The sequence below is a fragment of the Pelophylax lessonae genome (assembly GCF_965119305.1).
Source record: "Pelophylax lessonae genome assembly, chromosome: 6".
Classification (NCBI taxonomy): domain Eukaryota; kingdom Metazoa; phylum Chordata; class Amphibia; order Anura; family Ranidae; genus Pelophylax; species Pelophylax lessonae.
Genome location: NC_138773.1, coordinates 41,022,262 through 41,049,361, shown reverse-complemented (window position 1 = coordinate 41,049,361; position 27,100 = coordinate 41,022,262). Strand labels below are relative to the sequence as shown.

At 44.7% G+C, this 27,100-nt stretch overlaps 2 protein-coding genes across 2 annotated transcripts in view; both read right to left on the bottom strand.

Annotated features, from left to right (window-relative positions):
- LOC309558547 (uncharacterized protein) overlaps nucleotides 1-27,100 on the bottom strand; it is a gene marked incomplete at its 3' end in the record, with an annotated part of 303,007 nt that overhangs the window by 71,643 nt on the left and 204,264 nt on the right. The gene's annotated exons all lie outside the window — the stretch shown is intronic.
- LOC309557670 (natural cytotoxicity triggering receptor 3 ligand 1-like) overlaps nucleotides 1-27,100 on the bottom strand; it is a gene marked incomplete at its 3' end in the record, with an annotated part of 67,933 nt that overhangs the window by 3,585 nt on the left and 37,248 nt on the right. The window contains exon 4 of the mRNA XM_082260457.1: nucleotides 26,189-26,473. Within this exon, the coding sequence (XP_082116583.1) occupies nucleotides 26,189-26,473 (285 nt within the window). The remainder of the gene's footprint in view (nucleotides 1-26,188; nucleotides 26,474-27,100) is intronic.

Below are 27,100 nucleotides of genomic sequence, written 5' to 3'. Positions count from 1 at the left end.
GAGACCTTCTCATCCAACATCAGAGTCTGACCTCACAAATGCGCTTCTGGAAGAATGGTCAAACATTCCCATAGACACACTCCTAAACCTTGTGGACAGCCTTCCCAGAAGAGTTGAAGCTGTTATAGCTGCAAAGGGTGGGCCAGCTCAATATTGAACCCGATGGACTAAGAGTGGGATGCCATTAAAGTTCAAGTGCCGGTAAGGGCAAGTTCATACCTCCCAACTTTTTGGGATGGAGATGAGGGATAGCTACTAGCACAATTATGTAGGCATGGGACACACCCCCCGTCACACCCCCTTAAAGGAGAATTATATAAAAAAAAAAGATTAGTTAAACCCACAAGGTTTTTTTTTTTTTATTGATTTTTGAAATTTACAAATGCAGCAATTTGGAAATTGAAGGAAAGGTTTAGCACTGGGAAACAATTTTTGAAAGACAAATAGTGCATTTTATATACGACTATATAAATCAGACCAAAATGATGGAAAAATAAGGAGGAAAGAGGGACAGAGGGACATTGCTTCAAATCAGGGACAGTCCCTCAAAATCAGGGACAGTTGGGAGCTATGAGAGCGTCCCGATACTTTTAATAATATAGTGTATGTGTACTCTCAGCAGGAAGGGTTAAAGAAGCCTGGGAAACAACGCCTGAACTGCCATTGCTGAAATCCCTTTATAAAATGCTAGATACCTGGCCATCATCCTCATTCATGTAAGTGACTCTGAAAGTACCAAGACCAGAGACAGCTAGATAGCTAAAATTTTAAAAATTAACTCAGCAATGTCATCCTTCATAATATATATCTCTAAAAAAGACTGAGGTTGGGGGAAAGTGGATTGTACCAGCTACCAGTATCTGGGGAAAAGAGTTGCGATAGTCAATAAAAATCCTTCTCTGTATAATCAGGCTGAGATCGGCTGGCCTGAGTGTGTCTGCACATGTCAGGAATGATCTACAGACATACAAATATCATAACTCAATACAATAGCAAGTGACACTCCTCTGATCTACCAATACAATGTGACAGCAGTAAAACTGATACCATGCAATGTATTCTTTGTACCACTACATGTCATGCATATCAAGTTACCAAAGGACCAAAGAAAAATTTTAACTCCTTGGTGACTGAGAATAAAACAAATGTTAATTCCTGAACACAGTTTTGCAACTTTGACACGCATTAGTAAAAGTGTACTAAAAATCTACTTAGGCCTCTTGCACACAATACTCCTGTTTGAGCATCTACTTTTTCAGCTATTTTTCTTTTTTATGTATTTTCGCGTATTTTCATGTTCTTGTTTTGTGCATTATGTAAATTGCCATTTGCGCATATTTGTGTGCAATCACGAGTATTTGCGCGCATTTGCACGCATGAGACGTAAATTACTGACAAAAAAAAAGCAGATTTTTCTATTTTGTTTTTACTAAAGAATGCACGGCTCTTGTTTACGTGCCTGTGTGCATAGGCACATTACAATTAATGGGCTGTATTTTAGCTTAGTAAAAAATAAAAAGCTGTACTGAGCTATTTCAAGCTGCAGTGTGCAAGAGGCCTTAATGTATTCAGGTAGGTGCTTTATACCTTGTGGTTTTTTTGGGGTCTCTCTTTTAGTAAATGGTAACAGATATCCCAATTTTTGGGAGGCACAAGGCTTCCCACATACAAAGTAGACAGAAAAAAAACTGATTTTGCTTATATGGTAACAAAAGTTCACAAGACACAGAACAATAAATCAGATGAGATGTCCCATTGGGTTAATATAATGCAATAAAGTCAGTGGAAAAAAGGAAAATGAAAGGAGAAAAGACCATAGAAATTGGTGTATTTGTGTAGAAGACCAATACTGGCAACAAGTGTGTTACAATGCAGTAAGGCTTCATGTACAGTGACCTACATTTGCCACAGCAAAATCGCACCACGATTTTACAGCAATTTTGCTGCAGTTTGTGTTTTCCATGGCCAGAAGTCAAAATGTTCCTATCCTGAAATTGATTCTTCCGCATTCAGGTGAACAAGAAGGGTTCCCCTATGTATGGGACTGTAAATGCCACTGAACACTGTGTTTTGCATAAAATATCTTTATTATTACAAAATACATACAAAATAATAACATAAATCAATAACATCACAGGGCATAAAAATATGCATGCATATGACAGACCAAATATCGAACACAATAGGGGCGCTTAGGTGTACAAGGTGATCGTGGAACCAGAACCGACCCTACGCGTTTCGGGCAGAAGAGCCCTTCTTCAGGGGTCACCCAAAGCTCCAGATACAATACCTAGTATATCCTTAGCGTCTATCCCTATGGATTGGATTGGTCTGTCAGCTAAAAGATGGTATTGCTACCATTAGGAGGAATGCCCAAATTCCCACAGGCCCGTTCCAGGGCTGCGAAGTCCGTGAGAGTATGAAAGAAGTAGTAGCATCTGCCCAGAGGAACCAGGAGGGCACCACGATGACCGGCAAAAAAATTGGCTCAGTATAAACTACTCCCGTAAGGGGGAGGGGGATATATCCATATATCAACCTGTATTATACAGGAAGGATGAGACCACAGAGGGTCCAATATAGTACAAGTAGTAATAATCTTGTATGGGTGAGATCAAAGTGTATGTGTATCTGTCTCCTATCTTGCTATGGGCTTGGTATCCTCTACTGGTAGAGGATACCAAGCCCATAGCAAGATAGGAGACAGATACACATACACTTTGATCTCACCCATACAAGATTATTACTACTTGTACTATATTGGACCCTCTGTGGTCTCATCCTTCCTGTATAATACAGGTTGATATATGGATATATCCCCCTCCCCCTTACGGGAGTAGTTTATACTGAGCCAATTTTTTTGCCGGTCATCGTGGTGCCCTCCTGGTTCCTCTGGGCGGATGCTACTACTTCTTTCATACTCTCACGGACTTCGCAGCCCTGGAACGGGCCTGTGGGAATTTGGGCATTCCTCCTAATGGTAGCAATACCATCTTTTAGCTGACAGACCAATCCAATCCATAGGGATAGACGCTAAGGATATACTAGGTATTGTATCTGGAGCTTTGGGTGACCCCTGAAGAAGGGCTCTTCTGCCCGAAACGCGTAGGGTCGGTTCTGGTTCCACGATCACCTTGTACACCTAAGCGCCCCTATTGTGTTCGGTATTTGGTCTGTCATATGCATGCATATTTTTATGCCCTGTGATGTTATTGATTTATGTTATTATTTTGTATGTATTTTGTAATAATAAAGATATTTTATGCAAAACACAGTGTTCAGTGGCATTTACAGTCCCATACATAGGGGAACCCTTCTTGTTCACAATTTATAGGGATGATGGCCACTGACACTGGGCACTGAGTGAAAAGATACTGTTTGTTCTTATCCGCATTCAGGTGAGGGAGGTTGGGGCTCACCTAAATGCGGCAGCTCCTAAACTCTGCTAAAAGCCTATGTGTACATTGTAGAGAGATTGACCAATTATCGGCAAAGCCGATCTATCCAGGGCCGTTATGCACTTTCCCCGATATATCGGAATCGGCCACCAAGGTGACCGATATTGCCGATATTTTGGAAAATGCTTGTACTGGAGTGATGTCTGCAGCTAGAGGCATCACCCCAGTACCGGCATCCATAACCGATGGTCAGCTGTCTTTTAATGACAACCGATGCGGCTGAGAAGCCACTCGGCTGTCATTACAAGGAGCGGGGAGACCCGGACAACCAGCCTGCACGGCTGCCGAAGACCCGATCAAAGCCACATTCGGCTCTGATCGGGTCTCCATGCAAAAACCCGGAAGTGCTGTTATGAGTGACATCACTTCCGGTTACTGTCTGGTGCCAGATTTAAAAAAAATGACAGCATTCAAAACAGCCAAACTTGGCGTTTTGAATGCTTTTAAGTGCAGAGGAGGGGTTTGTGGTTCTTTTAGACCCCCAGATCCCTCCACTGTCAAATTAAAAAAAAAAAAATGTTTTTCTTGTACGAAAATATCGGCCAATATCGGCCGATACCGATATGCATTGGCCAAAATATCGGTATCGTCAACGAAAAACCAATATCGGTCGATCACTATTACATTGGCAAAACAAAACATCAAAAGTTCCTAAATTCAAGTTTAGGAGCTGCCAGTGTAGGCTGGTGTACATGAAGCCTAAGGACTCGGACTCCTATCTCCTATACCAACTAGCATAATTTGTTTTCCAAGAGGAACAGTTCAGGACTTAGATATGTGGCTAGGTGAAGGCAATAGGTCCCCAAAAAAAAAGGGGGGGGGGAGTGGGGCAGGGTTTTCTGGAAGGGAGAAAATGGGGAGACTCTCAGAAGTGTAGCAAACATGCCCAAGTATGTGAAAATTTGGAGGGAGTATCTATGCTATCAGGATGAGCTCCTCCATCTCAGCAATCGTTTGTATCCATCTAAGCCACAGGTGTCAAACACAAGACCCAGGGGCCAAGTATGGCCCACCAGGCCATTACATGTGGCCCTTACACCTCTCCTGAGCCGAGGCACCCCCCTCTTCTCCAGCCACACCCTTGACTCAGCAGTCGGCAGTAGAGAGGAGGACAAAACTCCTCCGCAAGATCCTGCGCTTCTCTGTGAAGCTGCCGAGAGCCTCGTCTCTGCTCTTGCCCCCATTCCAGGAGTCAGCAGCTGAGAGAAGTCAGAACTCCTCCTACAGATCCTATGCCTCTCTGTCCAGCAGAAGTTTCTCTCTCTCTCTCTCTGCCTACCCTGGTCTCACCATTCAGCGAACTCTGGCAGCTGACTCCTGCCCTCCTCTGGTCCTCCTCCAGACCCTAAACTTTATGCTTCCCTGCTCTGCATCCAGCTTCTAGCTGGAAGCAGCACAAGGTAACAGGGGTGTGCTGTGATATAAGGGAAGGTGGGGGGCTCTTAACTTCTGATGGTGGGAGGACTGTTGACATCTGATATAAGTGGGAGTGGGGTGCTCTGAACATTTAGTCTTACAGATACAACCGGCCCTTTGAGGGAAACCATAATGCTGATGTGGCCCGCAATGCAATTGAGTATGATGCCACTGATCTAAGCCAATCCGCTAGCCTCAGTGGGAATTTTTTGTCCCAGTACAGTGGGATACATGCTCTACCTGTGTTAAAGAGGTGCATGGCTAGCAGGGGCTGACTGGCAACTTTTGGCCCAAGGGGCAAGTACAAACCAGAGGCACATGGTGCCTATTCCCACTCTTCCTCTTTCTGGCCTCCTCCTGACCCCCATTCCCGGCTGAAGCTCCACTCCAGGTACTCTCTACTCACTGGCAGAATCCAGGTTCCTGACCTGGCCACCAGGGTGGTGCTGGGACAGCTCGGTCGGGGCTGGCCAGGGGAGGAGAGTCTCTACTGGGGAATGGAACCAGCCTCAGCTCAGACACAGTTTACACCATCCATGTTAGGGGGGAGGCCTGCGCTCTGTCCTTGTCTTCATCCCACACTCAGTAGGTCAGCAGGGGGGACTTCTCTTCACCAGGAATCCTTTAGGCATGTCTGTGGCAGAAGCAGTGCAGCTATTTTATGAAGCATCAGAGTGGCCTGGGGGGCAGCTCCGTCTCCGCGCAGAGACAGAGCTGTCAGATCCCCGCTGTCCTCTATGGGAGATCAGATGCACTGACACCTTTGCTGCCATTGTGCAATGTGCTGGGTGTTCAGTGTGACCCTGCGCCTTTCAGGAGGGGTGGGCTCCCTCCAGTCACCTGTCCTCCATCTATCTCATCAGAATGCATGTGCTCCCATTGTGGAGACTCTTTAAAGGTAGAGTTAGGGTCTGCAGATCTCAGGGTGCCTTGCCGTGGCCTGCAGCTTACGCATGTATTTGCAAATGTGTGCAACTAAACCCCTGTTTTTAACGCATACTGTTAGTCAGGTCAATTTGGTTGGTCGCTGGCTGGTTGGTAAGTAGTGACTGGAAATCCCCTTGCTTCTTTGATCCCCTGGTTACCAGCACATATTTACGTCTCTGAATCCTTCCTCATTCCCAAATGCTCGATACATGAATGAACAGTCTAGGGTGTTGTTTGTTTTGTTGTTTTATTGTTAATTTGGGGTGGGAGAAGGGAACAGTGGGATACTACGTTTGAACTAATTACATCGTTTGAGGACTTCTATCTTCTGATCTCTATTGGTAGATATGAAAACAGCCAGGCTGTTGGTTTACACTGCCACTAGGGTGAATGGGGTTAAGTTTCTTGTTCTGCTGGCTCTCTGACAAGATGACTTGATGGACAATAATCTATCCTCAGGACAATCTCACTAGCATCCTCTTCCCGCTGACACCCGTCCACTGACTATCCTAAGAGCAGGGGTGGCCCTCCTCGGGTCAGGCCCCTTGACTAGAGTTCCTGTACTCACGATACTGTAGAAAAAGGTCCTCCAGTGTCTCACCTCTCAGTCAGATTCAGTGGACCTCTGGGTTCAGCTCCTCACTGCTACTCTTCTGGCCCTCAGAACGACCTCCTGAGACCACATGGCACCTCTACAGAGGAGGAGGCAACCGCCCCCTCCCTCCGGGACTCCACTCTTCAACGAAAGACCCCGAACACATGTGCCCCTGGCTTTTATACAGTATCCCAACATGCACCGAGGCAACCTGCCCTCTGCCAATCATCAGGACTGTATCATAAGCCTATGCACCCATTTGTAAGGTTTCCTATCACTGTCCAACATGCCTCCCTATTGGATCAGTGTGAAACACTATCTAGACTGAATGAATCGCATACTGAGCACAATGAGCAGACCTCAGACTAACAGATCCTGCTCACTGGTAAGCAGAGAACAATATAGATTTTCCTGCAGCCCACCTGGTAAGCAAACAAGACTCCAAACTATACTCTCTGACTACCACCTACCTAGGAGGGTGCTACACCAGTATCGGGGAAAAGGGTAGCAATTGTCAATGGAAATCCTTTCCGTATCCTAAGTATGAGATCGGCCAGCCTGGGTGTGCTGCCTACAGGGCGTCTGTAGCATGGGAGGTGGAGGGGGCGCTACCAGGAGTGTTTCTGTGACTATTAGTTGACAGGAGAGAGCGGGATGTGCTCGCTCTCTCTCTCTCTTCTCGCCAGGCTTCACACTCCTGTCACTATAGCGGTCGTCAGATTGGGACTTCTTTTTCGGCTTCTCCTTACCTTAAAATGTCAGAGCGGAGGAGGAGCCTAGGAGAAGACAATTCCTAAACCTTTGCACGCACAGGTGGCGGGGAGAGATGCGGCAGCAGAAGGGGAAGAAGATTGCGGCTCAGGAATGACACTGGATGTCAGATCCGGACTATACAGAGTTTGTTACCCGCCCTCTCCTCCCAGCAAACAATGTGGAAAGGGGGCGGGTAACAAACTCTGTATAGTCCCGATCTGACATCCAGTGTCATTCTTGAGCCGCAATCTTCTTCCCCTTCTGCTGCCGCATCTCTCCCGCCAGCTGTCCGTGCAAAGGTTTAGGAATAGGCTTCTCTTAGGCTCCTCCTCCGCTCTGACATATGAAGAGGAGGAGGAGCCTCAGAGGAGAATCATAGAGCGATGTGCCGCGCTGTATCTGAGGTCTGCATGCTGGAGGGAGAACTGCACTGGGGGCACAAATCTTATCCGGTCACCTCCCAAATTCCCCATATCAGCACAATCCCCCCCCCCCTCCCATATTGATCCCACCTAGAAGTAATCATCTTCTCCCCACCCCTCCTAGTACAAATTCTCTTATCCCACCTCCCCCCCCCCCCAGGACAATCCCCAAAATGTATTTGTACTGGAAGGGGTGGGGAGAAGATGATTACTTCTAGGTGGGATCGATATGGGGGGGGGGGGGGGAGTTGTGCTGGTATGGGGAATTTGAGAGGTGACAGGATAAGATTTCTTCTAGCAGGGGAATTGGGGGGAGGGTGCTAGGAGGGGTGATTTGTGCTGGGGGGTGAGGATTTGTGCCAGGAGGGGGGATTTGGGGATTGTCCTTGAAGAGATTATTGGGATGGGGGGATTTGTGCCAGAACAGGAAGTATTGGGGCTGTTAAAAAGGGGTATTTGGGGGGGGGGTGGGTTGTGCCAGTAGGAATGATGGGGGGTATTTGTGCTAGGGGGAAATTTTTGATGGGGGGAGGATTTGACGGGTAAGATTTGTTCTAGGAGGGGACATTTTGGGGGGGTACTAGGAGGGTGATTTGGGGGGTTGTGCTGGGGGGAGGATTTGTGCCAGGAGGGGGGGACATGTGCGGTGGGGTTGGGGGAAGAGGATTTGTGCCAGGAGGGGGGATATGTGCTGGGGAGATGGGGGAAGAGGGTTTGTGCTAGGAGGGGGGATTTTTACTGTGGGGATGGAGGGAAGAGAATTTGTGCCAGGAGGGATATTTGTGCAGTGGGAAGGGGGGAAGAGGATTTGTGCCAGGAGGGGGGATTTTTGCTGTGGGGATGGAGGGAAGAGGATTTGTGCCAGGAGGGGGGATTTGTGATGGTGGGTGGGAGGAGGGGGGGGAGAGGATTTGTGCTAGGAGGGTGGATTTGTGCTGGGGGGATGGGGGTGGGGGGATTTGGGCAAGGAGGGTATTTGGGCGGGTTGTGCTAGAAGAGGTGATGGGGGATTTGTGCCAGGATGGGGAGTTTTTGGGCTGTTATAAATAGGGATGGGGGGATTTATACTAGTAGGGATGATTGGGGGTATTTGTGCTAGGAGGGGGAATTTGGTGGGATGTGCTAGGAGGAGGAATTTGGGGGGTTTGTGCTGGGAGGATGGGGGAAGAGGATTTGTGCTAGGAGGGGGGATTTGTGCAAGAAGGGAAAACATTTTTTTGGGGGGGGGGGATTTGGGGGAGAGGATTTGTGTTAGTAGGAAAATTGATGGGTATTTGTGCTAAGAGGGGATATTTGGGGGAGGAGAAGATTTGTGCTGGGAGGGGGATTTGGAGAGGGGAGAATATGTGCTTGGAGGGGAAATTTGAGGGGTTAGAATGTGCGCTAACGGTGCTTTTTTGAGGAGGGATAGTTGTGCTAGCAGGGAACATTTGGGAAGAGAGGGGCTTTGAGTTTAGAGAGGATGGGGGGAAAGATTTGTGCTGGGAGGGGGATTTCAGCAGGGAGAGATGTGTACTGGGAGGAGGGAAAATTTTTGTTTGTGGAAATATTTGGCTTGGAAAGGGAATGTATGCTTAGGGCTAAGTGTGCCAATTAGTGCTCAATTTTCTTTTTTTTCTTTTTTATATTGCTAAAACATTATGCTCCTACATCTTGGGGTGGTGGCGCAGTTTGGTGTCTTCGCCCTGGGCGCTGGTTGGCCTTGTCCCAGCTCTGGCTGCCCATGTCACAGACATACAATTATCATATCTCAAAAGGACAGTTAGCAAGTGGTGATCTGATTTAGGAGCACTCGTACAATGTGACAACTGTGGAACTGATGCCATACAATGTATATGTGTGTGACTCTGCATGTCATTCATATGCAAAAGGAAAAAGACAATTTAAAAACACAAGTTTTTTAGTTATTGAAAGTGAAAATAGACGTGTAAATGTTTCACGAGCTCCTCAGAACAAGGGAGGGTTAAACTTGTGAGATGGATTCCTGAGGAACAGCTGATTTCCAGTAAGTGCTCCATTATATATACATACTACAGGCCACCACCACCTTAATCCACCCCTCCCCCTCCCCGGGCTAATGACGGCTAAAAGCATGAAAAGGTTTTGGTTTTGCAGATGGGTCTTTCCAGCATGCAAGCTAAAGTACAGTCTGGGTTTGTTTAAACAGAACATAATTACATGACATTTCATTCATCACATAGCTAAAAGAGAAAGACATCATGGCTAGGCTCCTATCACACTAGTTGTATGTTTATGGCCTCCCTCCCTCCTTTTCAGATGACGATGAAAGGAATTTTGTAGGCATTCAGCCGAGATACTGCTGCCTCCTAATACCTGTTTTTCTTGGGCTTTTTCGTTATTCTTATCTCAAATATTTTTTATTCAGAGTTTTACAGCATCCATAATACAACCAAATATACATGTGATAATAACAGAACAATGGACATACCTAACAATCAGTAGGTTGGTCTCACTCATCACAGAACATACTAAAGCTGGATACACACTATACAACTTTTGTTGGTAGATTTCCTTTAGATTTAAGGCCCGTACACACGCACCGATTGTCGGCCAACGTCCGATCGGCCGATTATCGGCTTGTTAGTATGATGATTCCGACAACTGACTGCGACTTTTTGGCCGAACAAAATCTGGTGTGCAGGCTATAGAATTTTTGTTGGCCAACAAAGAACGGCCGATTGTTCCTCAGTCAGTACAGATTTCGGCCGACAAAAGCCAGATGATCAAGACTGGGCACGCTCAGAGAAGGAAAAGCACACGAAAAGTAGACCAGAACATGACATCACTTCTGCAGTTGGTTGTTGTTGGCTGACAAAATTTGTGTGCAGTCTAGAGCACTTTTCAACCAACAAAACAGCACCGGACAAAAGACGGCCGAACGGTCGGCCGACAATCGGTACGTGTGTACGAGGCTTTACCTTCAACTATGTAGTGCAGGGGCCTGCCTGATTGCTTACACATTGAAAGTGTTTAGGTCTGGCCTCATATTATATGGTTTTGGTAAGTCTGAAGGAAAAAGTCTACAGAAAATTGTATAGTGTGTATCCAGCTTTATTGCTACTCAGTTCCCTCTATGCACAGATGTGTGATTGAGAGCAAAAAAAGGTTTTACTAAGTGTCAATCCAGGAAAAAAGATAAAGGAACATCATTACTGCTCCATCCAGTAAGGGTAACAAACTATTTTCAACAAAAGTGTGCCCACTCACCAAGTATCCCAACCATCCACAAATGCCAGTGCTACACACCAGGCATTCCAGTATATACATTATATTGCCAAAAGTATTGTGACGCCGGCCTTCACACGCACATGAACTTTAATGGCATCCCAGTCTTTGACCGTAGGGTTCAATATTGAGTTGGCCCACCCTTTGCTGTTATAACAGCTTCAACTCTTCTGGGAAGGCTGTCCACAAGGTTTAGGAGTGTGTCTATGGGAATGTTTTTACCATTCTTCCAGAAGCGCATTTGTGAGGTCAGGCATTGATGTTGGAGAGAAGGCCTGGCTCGCAGTCTCCTCTCTAATTCATCCCAAAGGTGTTCTATCGGGTTGAGGTCGGGACTCTGTGCAGGCCAGTCAAGTTCCTCCACCCCAAACTTGCTGATCCATGTCTTTATTGATCTTGTTTTGTGCACTGGTGTGAAGTCATGTTGGAACAGGAAGGGGTCATCCCCAAACTGTTCCCACAAAGTTGAGAGCATGAAATTGTCCAAAATGTCTTCGTATGCTGACGCCTTAAGAGTTCCCTTCACTGGAACTAAGGGGTTCCAAGCCCAACCCCTGAAAAACAACCCCACACCATAACCCCCCTCCACCAAATGATTTGGACTAGTGCACAAAGCAAGGTCCATAAAGACCTGGATGATGGATGATACATTAGTGTGATGGTCCGTGGGATGAATGCTCCTTACACTTGTGGACATTGGGAAGAATTACCTTCTTACAGATAGCTAAAAAGATCAATGGTGTCAGGGGAACTTTTCGGAGAGGCAGAAATTGCCCATTGTTCAAGGAACCCCTAGCAACCTCAGGAGGAACCCTAAGATTCCACGTAACCCTGGTTGAGAACCACTGATCTACAGACATACGAATATCATAATTCAATACAGTATGATTATTAGCAAGTGACACTCCTCTGATCTACCAATACAATGTGACATCATTGAAACTGATACCATGCAATGTATTTTTTGTACCATTACATGTCATGCATATCAAGTTACTAAAGGACCAAAGAAAATGTGAACTCCTTGGTGACTGAGAGTAAAACAAATGTTAATTCCTGAACACAATTTTACAACTTTGACATGCATTAGTAAAAATATACTAAAAACTACCTAGTGTATCCAGGTGCTTTATACTTTGTGTTTTTTTGGGTCTTTCTTTTAGTAAATGGTAACAGATATCCCAATTTTTGGGAGGCACAAGGCTTCCCACATACAAAGCAGACAGAAAAAAACAAATCTTGCATATATGGTAACAAAAGTTCACAAGATACAGAACAATAAATCATATGAGATGTCTTATTGGGTTAATATAATGCAATACAGTCAGTGGAAAAAAGGAAAATGAAAGGAGAAAAGACCATAGAAGTTGGTGTATTTGTTTAGAAGACCAATGCTGTCAGGAATGATCTACAGACATACCAATATCATAACTCAATACATTAGCAAGTGACACTCCTCTGATCTACCAATACAATGTGACAGAAGTGAAACTGATACCATGCAATGTATTTTTTGTACCATTACATGTCATGCATATCAACTTACTAAAGGACCAAAGAAAAAATTTAACTCCTTGGTTGCTGAGAGTAAAACAAATGCTAATTCCTAAACACAATTTTACAACTTTGACACGCATTAATAAAAATGTACTAAAAACAACATAGTGTATCCAGGTGCTTTACGCCTTGTGTTTTTTTGGGTCTTTCTTTTAGTAAATGGTAACAGACATCCCAATTTTTGGGAGGCACAAGGCTTCCCACATACAAAGTAGACAGAAAAAAAACAGATCTTGCATATATGGTAACAAAAGTTCACAAGATACAGAACAATAAATCAGATGAGATGTCCCATTGGGTTAATATAATGCAATACAGTCAGTGGAAAAAAGGAAAATGAAAGGAGAAAAGACCATAGAAGTTGGTGTATTTGTGTAGAAGACCAATGCTGGCAACAAGTGTGTTACAATGCTGCAAAGCTTCATGTGCCACGGCAAAATCACACCACAAATATGCCAATTAAAAGATATAAGGTACCAGAAGAACTCCAACGCTACTCTGCTAGTATATTATTCCTACAGGAGACACATATAGCACAAGAGACGAACGTGAAACTATACTCAAAATATTACCCGGTGTGGTACTATGGAGATTCACCAACCAATAGAGCTAAGGGAGTAGAAATTGGCATGGCAATGGGTGTTAGGTTTTCTTTGGAGGATAGGTTGGTTGACCCAGAAGAACAGTACATATCTTTGAAGGGACAACTGCAGGGAATAGAATGTACAGTAGCAAATGTATACTGCCCAAACAAAAACCCGAAGGGTTACCTGAAAAGAGTACTAGAAAGGTTGGCGCAGTTTAAAAAAGGTAAATTGATTCTGGCAGGAGATTTTAACTTCTGCACGGATCCACACTTGGATTGTACATCTCGTGCACAGGTGACGGGAAGTCCCCAACTAAGGCTGGCCATACATGTTCAATTCTCTTGTACAATTTTCTGTTAGATTTACCAAAAACCATATAATATGAGGTCAAAACAAAACTAAACAAGACTTTCAATTATATCCAATTAGGCAGGCCTTTGCACTACATAGTTGAAGGAAAATCTAAAGAAAATTTTACAGAAAATTGTATAATGTATGGCCAGCCTTAGGGCGGTGAAAAAGAAATGACTTCATTGTCAACTAGTGGACACATGGAAAATTCAACACCCAAGGGAGAGAGATTACTCATTCTACTCCCCTGTGCATGGGATGTACTCAAGACTGGATTACATTATGATTGAACACAGAATGTTAGAATCGGTTGTTAAAGTGGAGTTCCACCCTGAATTTATACTTACCTCCATCTTCTCACTCTGGGTCACCTGAAAAACAAATGAATAATCGCAATTTTTTTTTTTTTACTTACCTCGTATAGAAGAAAATATACTCACCTTACTTCCTTCTTTCTCCCCTCGGCGGCCACGTCACTTCCTGGCTTTGCAATGATTCCTGGGAGCTGAACGTCATCACTCCCAGGAATCAATGCACCTGCACCGGCCCCCGACGTCAGTTCCGGTGTGCGTGCGTCATTCCCTTCTAAACAGCTTCTGGGCATGCCCAGAAGCTGTGGAGGGATGACGCGCGCGCACCGGAAGTGACGGCGGGGCCGGTATAGTGCATCGTGGGACCGAAGAAGACGGAAGAGGACGCAGAAGAGGATCGCGCTGGTTTCAAGCTGCCCACACCTGAGATGACAGCGCTGGACAATACTTTTTCAAGGTAAGTATTTCTCCTAAAAGGTAAGTGCAACCCGGGACAGATCAGAGGCTATCCATTGTGGAATGTACTAACCCTGACTGTCCCGGGGGTATTTTTATTAAAAAAAGTATTCCCAGGGTGGAACTCCGCTTTAACACCTCAATAGGAATTATGACACTTTCAGATCAAGCCCCCAACTATTATGAAAATAAAACTGATAGGACCCCAGAAAAAACACAAATATTTGGAGGATTAATAAAGAGCTGATACAAGATGTAGAAATAGGGAAAAAGACAGGAAAATAATTGGAACAATACTTCAAGTGTAATGAAACCACAGATATATCTGACGCTACAATATGGGAGGCTCGTAAGGCATATATTAGGGGGCTCCAAGAAGAAAATGGAAAGAACCACTAATATAAATAGACTAATAACGGAAATACATTACAGAACAGAAAAAAACAGGAAGAGGAGAAGGGGAGGCAAGGAATGACCTTCCCATATCTCTCTACAAACCGTTGGACTTTAAAGGATGTGGAGTTGACACAAATCGATGAGCACTTCAATAAAAATTCATTTTGGTAAAAAAAAAAACAGATTTATTCATAGTACAAAATTGTATTTTCTCAATAGAGAGAATGTACATATAGAGACAAAGGTTACATCAGCTTCAATACAAACTATGATTGCTTAGTTTGCTGGGAAACATACTGTTCATCAATTGCTTCGTCAGGGACCATCAATGTTTACTAAATTGTTTCTAAAAACACTTCACATCATAGAAACTTTCATATTTAAAATTTTGAGCCTGGACAGAATATAGGTAACAGCACCATACAGCAGCTAAAGATCCACTAGACAGTGTAATAAACACTGGTGGGGGTGGGTTTAATGAACACTGGAATGCGCCTAAGACAGCAGGATGGGTAAAGATACCAGTCAGACTGGAAGTGGACAAGGAACTCGGACTATGCTCCCTACGATGTGTAGAATCAGTGGGGGCACACATCTTGTCTCAATCCAGCAAGTACCTGTCAGTCTAAACGTAGACTGTTTAAATTTGGGCTAAAAAGGCTGGACGGAGTTGAAAGTATTGGTAAAACCTATGAGAGGGGATTCCAAATTCATGTTGTACAGAATATCGTGAAAGGATTTTAAGTGGTCATTAGCATATAATGATCATATAATAATAATAATTTAGCCTTCTTGATACCCTTCAGTCTGGATTTCGTCCTCAACACTCCACAGAAACTACTCTCCTAAAACTAACAAATGATCTACTAACGGCCAAATCCAAGGCACACTATTCTGTACTCCTACTCCTGGACCTTTCTGCTGCCTTTGATACGGTTGACCACCCACTCCTCCTCAAAAAACTTCACTCGCTGGTTCTCTTCCTACTTATCGAACCGCACCTTTAGCGTTACAATTCTACTTCCTCCTCTCCTCTTCTTTTCTCTGTTGGGGTCCCTTAAGGATCCGTTCTTGGACTTCTTCTATTTTCAATCTACACCTCTTCTTTAGGTCAGCTAATAGCCTCCCATGACTTCCATTACCATCTCTATGCTGGTGACACCCTAATCTATTTCTCTACCCCTCAGCTCACTCCCTCAGTCTCCTCACATATCACTAATTTACTAGCAGATATATCAGTCTGGATGTTACAGCACTTCCTCAACTTCAATCTATCTCCACCACATACCCCTTCCCCTGATCTCTCTGTCAAAATCGATGGTACAACTATCACCCCATCACCGCATGCCAAAGTCCTAGGTGTTGTCCTGGACTCTGAACTCTCCTTTAAGCCCCACGTCTAATCACTGTCCAAATCTTGCCACGTCAACCTCCGCAACATCTCCAAAATACGTCCCTTTCTAATCAATGACACAACAAAGCTCCTAATTCACTCCCTGGTCATCTCTCGCCTCGACTACTGCAACTCCCTTCTCATTGGCTTACTTTAACATAGGCTATCCCTCTACCCATCATAAATGCTGCTGCCAGACTCAACCACCTTACCAATCGCTCAGTGTCTGTTACACCTCTCTGTCAATCCCTCCATTGGCTTCCGCTCATCCAACAAACTAAATTCAAAATACTAACAATAACTTACAAAGCCATCCACAACTCTGCCCCCAGATAAATCTCTAGCCTAGTCTCAAAATGCCAACCTAATCGTTCTCTTCGTTCCTCTCAAAACCTCCTGCTCTCTAGCTCCCTCATCATCTCCTCCCATGCTCGCCTCCAGGACTTTTCTAGAGCCTCTCCAATCCTATAGAACTCCTTACCCCAATCTGTTTAACTATCTCCTACTCTATTAGCTTTTAGACGATCCTTGAAAACCCTCCTCTTCAGAGAAGCCTATCTTACCCACACCTAACAACTGTATTATCTTTTTCTCCATCAGCTCATCCCCCACAGTTATTACCTTTTGTTTCACTTGACCCTCTCTTCTAGATTGTAAGCTCTAAAGAGCAGGGCCCTCTGATTCCTCCTGTACCAAATTGTATTGTTGTAAAGCGCTGCGCAAACTGTTGCCGCTATATAAATCCTGTATAATAATAATAAAAAATTTAAAATAAGAACTGAACGCCTCATTTTTCTTTATCCTTGAATAGCAGAGTAAATCAACACAAAATAAAAATGTTGTAGTACATCTCTGAAATACGTGCATATTTCCCCATGTTTTATCCCTTGTCTCTTTTACCGTAAACTGCTATTTGGGGTACCAAATGTCTATGGCTGTGTTTCGAAACCGAAGCATATTTTCAAGATAATTGGATGGTTCTCTGGTGATCTTTCTATGTAGGTTTTGAGTTAAGTTCATTTACTATCCTATAAAAAAAATCTATAATCTCCCTATTACAGAGCGTTAAAAATATGGCCAAATTAGGGCCTCATTCACATGACTGCAGCATAGCATAGGCCTGTGTGAGGGTTGTATGGGTTTGATAGCCATGTGGGAGCAGGTGCATGGCCCCGAATGCAGAAAGTGTGTGTTTGGAGCCGTTCACATACATGGCTGTCTAATTGGGAGCAGCAGCTGTGTCTGTGTATCCGCTGCATCCCACTTGACATGAATGGAACTGCCTGCATGGGGTTGCGTAGAACATCTGTGCATCCTAGTGTAGACATACACAGCCCTTGCATGGGCATACACTATAGTAGGAGAAGTAAACCCCAACTATAACGATTCTTAACCACTTCCATACCAGGCCTATTCTGGCACTCCTCTCCTACATGTAAAAATCATCATTTTTTTTTGCTAGACAATTACTCAGAACTCCCAAACATTATATATGTTTTTTTTTAGCAGCGACCCTAGGGAATAAAATGGCAGGCGTTGCAACTTTTTTTGTCACACAGTATTTGCGCAGCAACTTTTCAAACTTGTTTTTGGGGAAAATAAACTGTTTAATGAATTAAAAAAAAAAAAACACTAAAGTTAGCCCAATGTTTTTGTATAATGTGAAAGATGATGTTACACGGAGTAAAAAGATACCTAACACTTCATGCTTTAAAATTGCGCACACTCGCGCCAAACTTCGGTAATTAAAAATCTCCATATTCACCCGGCACTAAACACCTTTACTCTCCAGTAATGTGGTCCTCACGAGACTCTAGAACTCTCCTAAATGCACCTAACTAACCGATTCCTACTCCCTATATTTTAACCTTCTTCTCCGCTCCCTATCATGAATTACAACCGGGATATAGACGGGAGTGATAGCTAAGACCCAAAGGCTATCAGATCCCCATCATACCCCTACTGTATGCATGAATAGCCCTGTATAACAACACTCAAGCCTCTGTCCCAAGCACACCTGGAACCTACCACCACTGGTTTGAGACCATGCCAAATTGAAAGACTTTTCCTCCTTAGCTCCCAGGTGATATCATTTATACTATGTATATCTATGTCACCCAGTTCTAGAGACTAGCATATGTTACTCATAGTTGCTTTGTTGATATTGCTTGCCAAAGTGCCTTTGCATCTCCAGTTTTTATATTTTGAAATGTTCAATAAAAAGTTTGAAACAAAAAAAAAAAAAAAATCTCCATATTCAAAGTATATATTCACAAGTTATAAAATTATAAATATATTCCTGCGCTCACAAATAAAAATGCAAAAACGTATACTGCTGCTACTTAACCAGTTAACGACCGCCCGCCGCAGATGTACTGCAGCAGATGGCCGATCCCAGGCAAATCGCCGTACATGTAGGGCACTCGCTCTCATCAGCGGGGAAGCCAATGCATGTGTCAGGCAGCCATACCTGCGATCGCTCCCCGCTGAGAGAAGGACGGTCGGCTGTTGTAAACACAGCTGTCCGTCCTTATCCCTGGGATGATCACAGAGCTCATGTGATCCTTCTATATAGGATCACATGTCTCTATGGTCATCTCAGAAGCCACGCCCCCCCCCACAGTTAGAATCACTCCCCTAGGCTCACATTTAACCCCTTGATCACCCACAGGGTTAACCCCTTCCCTGCCAATGGCAGTATTACAGTAACAGTGCATATTTTTAGCACTGATCAGTGGCGGCTGGTGAAGTTTTAAGATGGGGGGGCGCAAGACCCCGCCCTTCTATTTTGGCCCCTCCCATTTCTCAGAAGCCACACCCCTTATAGACCCCACCCATTTTGTCCCCTGTATTTTGCTTGCGTGAACCAATTCTCCCAATATATCACATATTAAGGGGTCCATCAGTACTAGTATATCCCATAATAGGGAGCAGGGGCCCTATTATGGGATACACTGACAGAGTGGCACAAACCCCACAGTACAGGCCCCTTGTACAAACCCCACAGTACAGACCCCCTAGCACAGACCACACAGTACATGCCCCCTTTCAATGCAGTGACCAGCGTACATGCCCCCTTTCAATGTAGTGACCAGTGTGCATGCCCCCTTTCAATGTAGTGACCAGCGTACATGCCCCCTTTCAATGTAGTGACCAGCGTACATGCCCCCTTTCAATGCAGTGACCAGCGTACATGCCCCCTTTCAATGTAGTGACCAGCGTACATGCCCCCTTTCAATGCAGTGACCAGCATACATGCCCCCTTTCAATGCAGTGACCAGTATACATGCCCCCTTTCAATGCAGTGACCAGCGTACATGCCCCCTTTCAATGCAGTGACCAGCGTACATGCCCCCTTTCAATGTAGTGACCAGCGTACAGGCCCCCTTTCAATGTAGTGACCAGCGTACAGGCCCCCTTTCAATGTAGTGACCAGCGTACATGCCCCCTTTCAATGTAGTGACCAGCGTACATGCCCCTTTCAATGTAGTGACCAGTATACAGGCCCCCTTTCAATGTAGTGACCAGCGTACATGCCCCCTTTCAATGTAGTGACCAGCGTACATGCCCCCTTTCAATGTAGTGACCAGTATACAGGCCCCCTTTCAATGTAGTGACCAGCGTACATGCCCCCTTTCAATGTAGTGACCAGTATACATGCCCCCTTTCAATGTAGTGACCAGTATACATGCCCCCTTTCAATGTAGTGACCAGCGTACATGCCCCCTTTCAATGTAGTGACCAGTATACAGGCCCCCTTTCAATGTAGTGACCAGCGTACATGCCCCCATTCAATGTAGTGACCAGCGTACATGCCCCCTTTCAATGTAGTGACCAGTATACATGCCCCCTTTCAATGTAGTGACCAGCGTACATGCCCCCTTTCAATACAGTGACCAGCGTACATGCCCCCTGCAGAGGTATGGCAGTGGGAGAGATGGGATCAGGCAAAGGGATGGCGGTGGGAGGGATGGTCATGGGATGAGGCAGAGCAGAGGGGGATGGCGGTGGAAAGGCTGGATGGATGGATGGATGGATGGTCATGGCCCATGATGACCATCCATACAGCCTTTCCACCGCCATCCCCCTCTGCTCTGCCTCATCCCATGACCATCCATCCATCCAGCCTTTCCACCGCCATCCCCCTCTGCTCTGCCTCATCCCATGACTCATGGGATGAGGCAGAGCATAGGGGGATGGCGGTGGAAAAGCTGGATGGATGGTCATGGAGGACTGACAGGACAGGAGGACTCACCGGTGGTGATGTCTTCTTCCAGCAGATGACCTCCGGTGGTCTGGTCTCCTCTCCGGTGCCGCCGTCACTCCCGTCCGGTGTCCACCCGACTCCATCGCCCGCGGTCCGGTCCACTGCTGCGAGTGACGTCAGCGGGGTCAGCGTTGGATGTCCTGGATGCTGTGATTGGTCCAGGCTGGAGGCTGGACCAATCACAGCCAGGAATCCACGAAGTGGGGGTTTCCAAGGAATCTGCCTTGCGCCCAGGTTACGCCCCCCACGCCCCCCAGAAGGCAGCCAATCGGCGCCTCTTCTGGGTGGTAACCCCACCCCCCCACCCCCTCCACATCGGCTGGCGGCGGCGGCGGCGAACGCAATTTTTTTTTTTTTTTCAAACTTTATTGCTCGTTTTGCAATCTTTTTTTTTTTTTTTATCTTTTTTTTTTTTCTTCCTTTTTTCAGGGGGGGCGGCGCCCTAGCGCCCCCTATGCACCGGCCGCCACTGGCACTGATTACTGTAGTAATGTCACTGGTACCCCCAAAAGTGTAAAAAATGTCAGTTAGGGGTCCAATCTGTCCGTCGCAGTCCCGCAAAAAATCGCTGATTGCCGCCATTACTAGTAAAAAAAACAAAAAAACAATAAAAATGACATAAATCTTTCCCGTAGGTAGTAGACGCGATAAATTTTGCGCAAACCAATCAATCAAAATACACTTATTGTGATTTAACAAATTGGCCTAAAATGTTAAAAAAAATTTGATTTTTTAATTGTTTTTTAGGTCATATAGCAGAATGCGAAAAAGATTGTTTTTTTTTTCAGAATTGTCGCTCTTTTTTGTTTATAGCGCAAAAAATAAAAATCGCACGGGTGATCAAATACCACCAAAAGAAAGCTCTAATTGTGGAAAAAAAGGATGTAAAATTCGTTTGGGTACAGCATCGCACGACTGTGCAATTAGTTAAAGTAACGCAGTGCCGAATCGCAAAATAGGGCCTGGTCAGGAAGGGTGCAAATCCTTCCGGTCTTAAAGTGGTTAAAGATGTAGATATAAATAAAGGGAACTCTTATATCCATGCAATAATGCCCAAAAAAGAATTCAGTAGCGCAAGCATTAGCATAAATCAATGTATAAAATCTATGAAAAACTCCTGTTAAAATTCATATGACACAAAAATTTCCATAAAAAATTCCCATAAAAAATCATTGGATAACGTTAGATAATAGCTCATTGGGAAATCGTTCATTGAAACATAATCGATGAGAAGAAGTCCATCCAAGTAAATAAGGTGCAGAAGTCCAATGTCCCAAATGACTGAAAGAACAAGACACCACCAGGTCCACCACCGATGAGGGCTCTCACACCCAATATCAAGGCCACTCACCAGAAATGATTGCCTACCATTCTCAGGGGAAGGCAAATCCCGCTCTCTCTACACGCTCTGATCCTCTAGAACAGCTGGTAAAATCTCCTCCTCATCATTCACCGCATCACAGTGTAGCAGAGCAAATATAAATGTAATAAAAATAATCTCACATAGTGTGATAACGTTCAGACATGAGATTTTTATTTGCTTAGCAGATCAATTACACTCACATTAAAAAAACAATCAACAAGCTTTAGTGGATACAAGCCGAGTGTACCCGGCGTCTCTCACCCTCTCCACGCTGGTGAGCGAAACCGCCGACACCACCCGACTGTGTACTTGGGCTATTTCCGGATGCCGTGCAGTCGTGGCTGGAAATAGCCGAAGTACACAGTCGGGGTGGTGTCGGCGGTTTCGCTCACCAGCGTGGAGAATTCTTTTTGTGCATTATTGCATGGATATAGGAGTTCTCCATAGGCGACGTTTTAAACATTTTTTTTTTTTTCAATGTTTTTATTAAAGGTTTTCAGATAGAGAAACAAGCAAGCAATTCAACAGGACTTAGGCCCCTTTCACACATACGGTCCGTTTGTCCGTTTTTCATCCATCCCGTTGACGGATGAAAAACGGACATCAACTCATCTCTATGTAAAAACGGATGACAACCGATGATCATCCGTTAACTACCATTTTCATCCGCTTCCATCAATGTCCGTATTTTTCATCCGTCAAAAAAAATGGATTAGACGAAAAAAGGATGTAAAATGGACAAACGGTCAATTTTTCATCCTTCTTTGCATTGGTAGTGGATGTAAAAAAAAAAACGGATGAAAAACGGATCAAAAAACGGATGAAAAACTAATGAAAAACTGATACATTTTGACGTGACTGAACTGATGAACTGAACGGACCGTATGTGTCAAAGGGGCCTTATTCCTGTAGGTCCCCACTTACATTGAAAGGATCATTATACTGTGGATGCATAGTTGTGTTCTGTAAAGGCCCGTACACACGATAAGAAAATCTGAAGGGAAATTTCGTCCGACGACCGATTTGCCGATTTTCGGTTTGTTAGTATGGTGCTTTCAACAGCCGACTCCGACTTTTCGGCTGACAAAATCCTGATGTGCAGGCTATAAAATTTTTATCATCCGTAATACAACGTCCGATTTTCGTTTTATAAGTACAGTTTTAGACGGAAAAAAATCTTGAGAGCAGGACTAGGCATGCTCAGAGAGGAAAGAGCACATACAAAGCAATCCAACACATGAGGATTCGTATGAAAATAACCTCTTCACTTTCCACATCAGACTAGCATGCCACAAAAAACGGACGACAGATCGTTCGATAATCTGATCGTGTGTACGGGGCTTTACCCTGGAACCCTTGAAGAAGCTCAACCAGTGAAACGAGTTGGGTCATTGCACCTACTATTGTCATCTTTATTACCTTTTATTACTCTACTATTGGTTGTTGTGGGGGAGATTTACTAAAACTGGACAGTGCGTCTCTGGAGCAGCTCTGCAGTGGAACCAATCAGCTTCCAGGTCTGTTTGTCAAACCCTAATTGAACAAGCTGAAGTAAGAAGCTGATTAGCTACCGTACACATTAAAGTCTAAATGCTCCAGTTTTAGTAAATCTCCCCCAATGGGACAATTAGGATTGAATCTAACCAGGAAGGTGTATGGGACGTAAGGTGTATGGGGTAGATGTCGCTATGTATACTTCTATATGCATCTAATATGTTTTTACAAGTATTTTTTTTTAACATTTTGCTCTATCATATGAAAGATATGTTTTTATAATATTGGGATATTATGTTCTTTTTCTGAGAGTGAAAGGATAGCACCTTAAAAGTCCCATATACCCACATTGTTTGACAATCTTGAACTTTAGGGATGTGGTGCCGAGGTTATAAAGGGTATAGACTTATACCTATTATTCTTGCTACTTTACTACAATTGGAGCACTCAGAATCTGGCGCAGCTGTGCATAGTAACCAGGGCTTATTTTCTCAGAGAATAGGTACAGGAACCCCCCTTTCTGAGTCCCCCCTTGTCTCCGCCCCCTAACCACCTCTGAGCTCCGCCCATTGGTTTCACCCCCCACCCACCTACCAGTACTGCCCCAAGTATTATTTTGTGGTGCTAAATAATTTGTATAGAATATGTTCTTGTCTAATAACAAGAAAAGCAGTAAAATAGATCCCCTGGAGCCAACAATAATAAATCCCCCCCAATAAATCCCACCCCAGCAACAATAGATCCCTCACACAACAATAGACTCCCCCAGCAACAATGGACCCCACCCCAGCAATAATAGGTCCCTCAGCAGCAAAAGACCCCTGCAGCAACAATAGACCACAACCCTGCAATAACAGACCCCACCCCAGCAACAATAGTTCCCATCCCAACAACAATACACCCCACCAAAGCAACAATAGTTCCCCCACACAAAAATAGACCCCCACACACAACATTAGCTCCTCCACACAGCAACAATGGACCACCCACAACATAACTATTACTTTGGATCCTTATCCCTGTATATGAAGAATTTTATTACCAATCATATGGCCCCCATACATGTGCACAATCCCCAACACTGCGCCCTCAGTTCCCGGTTGGACAGTTTTGGATGCTCTCAGATACTGTGAAATCTTCAACATCTCATTTACTACTCTGAGCTGGCTCTGCAAGGTAAAACCTTTAGAAAGGGTTTGGATTGATCTGATTGGTCTTGTCCCTTGTGGATCTTTCTCCCCTTCCCCTAAACCTATGCATTCGTTTTTAACTATACAAATACTCAGTAACATTGCTTATTCTTAACATGCTTTTATACTTTTTACAGACCCCTGTTTGCATCTGCTCTTGAGGAAGTGGAAAGTGTTGCCCCTCCCATCCCTGCCTTTCAGCTCGAATTTTGTGTGTGTGTCTCTGCCCCCCTCCCCCCTCCCGCTGCTGTTAATAAAAAAAAAAAAAAGGTCACTGCCAGCCCCTCTCTTTTATGCTTCCTTCCTGCACTGTATAAGTGATTTTTAGAAATGAAGACTCTAAATACCTTTTTGTGCTGTAGCTTCAGGCCCGTCACGTGACTCCCGGCCGCTCTGCAATTATGATCGAGGGCTACAGCAGGAGGAGCTGAGCGGCTATGACATCAGAGGGAGACTCTTATATAGACCCTGATAAAGGAAGGACTCTGATGTGGACCCTGATGTAGGGGGACTCAGATTGGAGCCCTGGTGTAAGGGGGTTTCTGATGGGAACTCTGATGTACTTACCAGCTCTGTTCAGTGTTTTGCACAGAGCAGACCCGATCCTCCTTCTTTCAGGTCCCCAGCCGACGCACCCCCTTTTCTGCCAGTGCCCCCAATAGCAAGCTGCTTGCTTTGGAGGCACTAGTGCATGCTCGCTCCGGAGCCCTGCTCTGTGCGTCTATAAGACACACAGAGCAGTGGCTCCCCCCCCCACTCTCTCCTCATTGGTTCACTGGCTGTAATTGACAGTAGCATGAACCAATGGGTTCTGCTGCTTTCTTGAACGAGGAATGAGAGACCCGGGAGAAGTTCAGCTCTCGTGCACATTGCTGGATTGCTGGAGGGAGCTCAGGTAAGTAATAGGGGGGCTGGGGGAGCCACTGCACACAGAAGGTTTTTTTTACCTAAAAACCTTGAGCCTTTAGAACCCCTTTCATTTATAAAACAGTTTTTTTTTTTTATTGGCCTGCAGATATTTTTAAAATATAAGATGTGGCCCTTGTATGGAAAAAGTTTGGAGACCCTGTTATAAAACTATACAAAGTGCCATATTGTATTACATGTCACCTCAGGCATTGACTATTAGTGCAACATAACCACCATGTCCACCCAATTCCCTATGATACAGTCCAGAGCAATGGTGGTCAACTATCTTGATATGGTGTGCCTCAAATGCAGATATGGTACGGGAGATGGTCAGAGACTGCAGACAGGATACAAGAGATGGTCAGAGACTGTAGACAGGATACAAGAGATGGTCAGAGACTGCAGACAGGATACAAGAGATGGTCAGAGACTGCAGACATGATACAAGAGATGGTCAGAGACTGCAGACATGATACAAGAGATAGTCAGAGACTGCAGACAGGATACAAGAGATGGTAAGAGACTGCAGACATGATACAAGAGATGGTCAGAGACTGCAGACAGGATACAAGAGATGGTAAGAGACTGCAGACAGGATACAAGAGATGGTCAGAGACTGCAGACATGATACAAGAGATGGTCAGAGACTGCAGACAGGATACAAGAGATGGTAAGAGACTGCAGACAGGATACAAGAGATGGTAATAGACTGTAGATATGATACAGAGATGGTTAGGATATAGTACAGAATATGTTTAGAGATGGCAGACCTGATACAAAAGATGGTCAGAGACTGTGGACATGCTGCAGGAGACTGTCAGAGACTGGGAATGTCCTAGAGCAGTTGTTGGAGACTGGGGAAAAGCTTCAGGAGAGAGTCAAAGACCAGAGACATATTACATAGGACTAGTAGAAATCACTCTTATAACAGGGCGATAGAGAAACACAGATCGGTGTCTGCAGGGGCTCTGAGGGCCACGGACAATGGGCCAAAGGGCTCCAGGTTGGGCACCAGGAGTCTAGAGAGGCCATGCTTTGTGAGTTATATATTTTAATGTTTATTCTAGAATACCTCTGTTAAATTGGGTGTCTCTCACCTGTGGCTTGTACCAGCAGTTTCTCCATATGAGGGGTGATTAAGGTACCATGTTCCACCACACATCTCAGCTCCATGCCCCAGTTCTGCTCTGTCGGAGTGAAGGGGTACACGGATTCCACAGCTGAGCTACTGATCCTCCGAGTCTTTGCTTTCTCCACCAGGGTGTCATTCAAGTACCAATTCACAGTGATGAAATCTGGGTAAAACCCATAAGCTTTGCACGCCAAGTTCTTCTGAACATTCAATTTGAACGCTTGGGAAGTGATGTGAATGGATGGGATAACTGCAATAAAAAAGGCATGTATGTCATTCCAATGCTTTCTTCTTGTGTACTTTATATACTATTGCCTATTTTTTATTTTAGAAGCCAAATAAATTAGTACAGCTACGTATCTGCTAGAAAATGGTGGTTCATCATTTCAAATTCTGTTTTGGAGCATATGTTGTAACTACAAGTAAGGACTCTTTCCCACTTGTGCCCGGGGGATGGTGGGGGTAAAAACCTGTGGCTGAGTCGCAGTTTAACCTACACCCCCCACCTGCCCCACCACAATCCATGAAAACAGGCATCCTCCTTGGTGCCTGCTAGCCATTGCTATGCCAGAGGATGCATTTTTAGAGAGAAGTAAACAGTGCTGCCTGTCTGAAAGAGCTCTAAACCAGGCCTTTCGGCAGCTACTATTAGAGTATATCTAAAGCCCCGTACACACGATCAGATTATCGAACGATCTGTCGTCCGTTTTTTGTGGCATGCTAGTCTGATGTGGAAAGTGAAGAGGTTATTTTCATACGAATTTTCCCGTACAACAGAATTCTACTTCAGAAGTGATGTCATGTGTTGGATTGCTTTGTATGTGTTCTTTCCTCTCTGAGCATGCCTAGTCTTGCTCTTAAGATTTTTTTCCGTGTA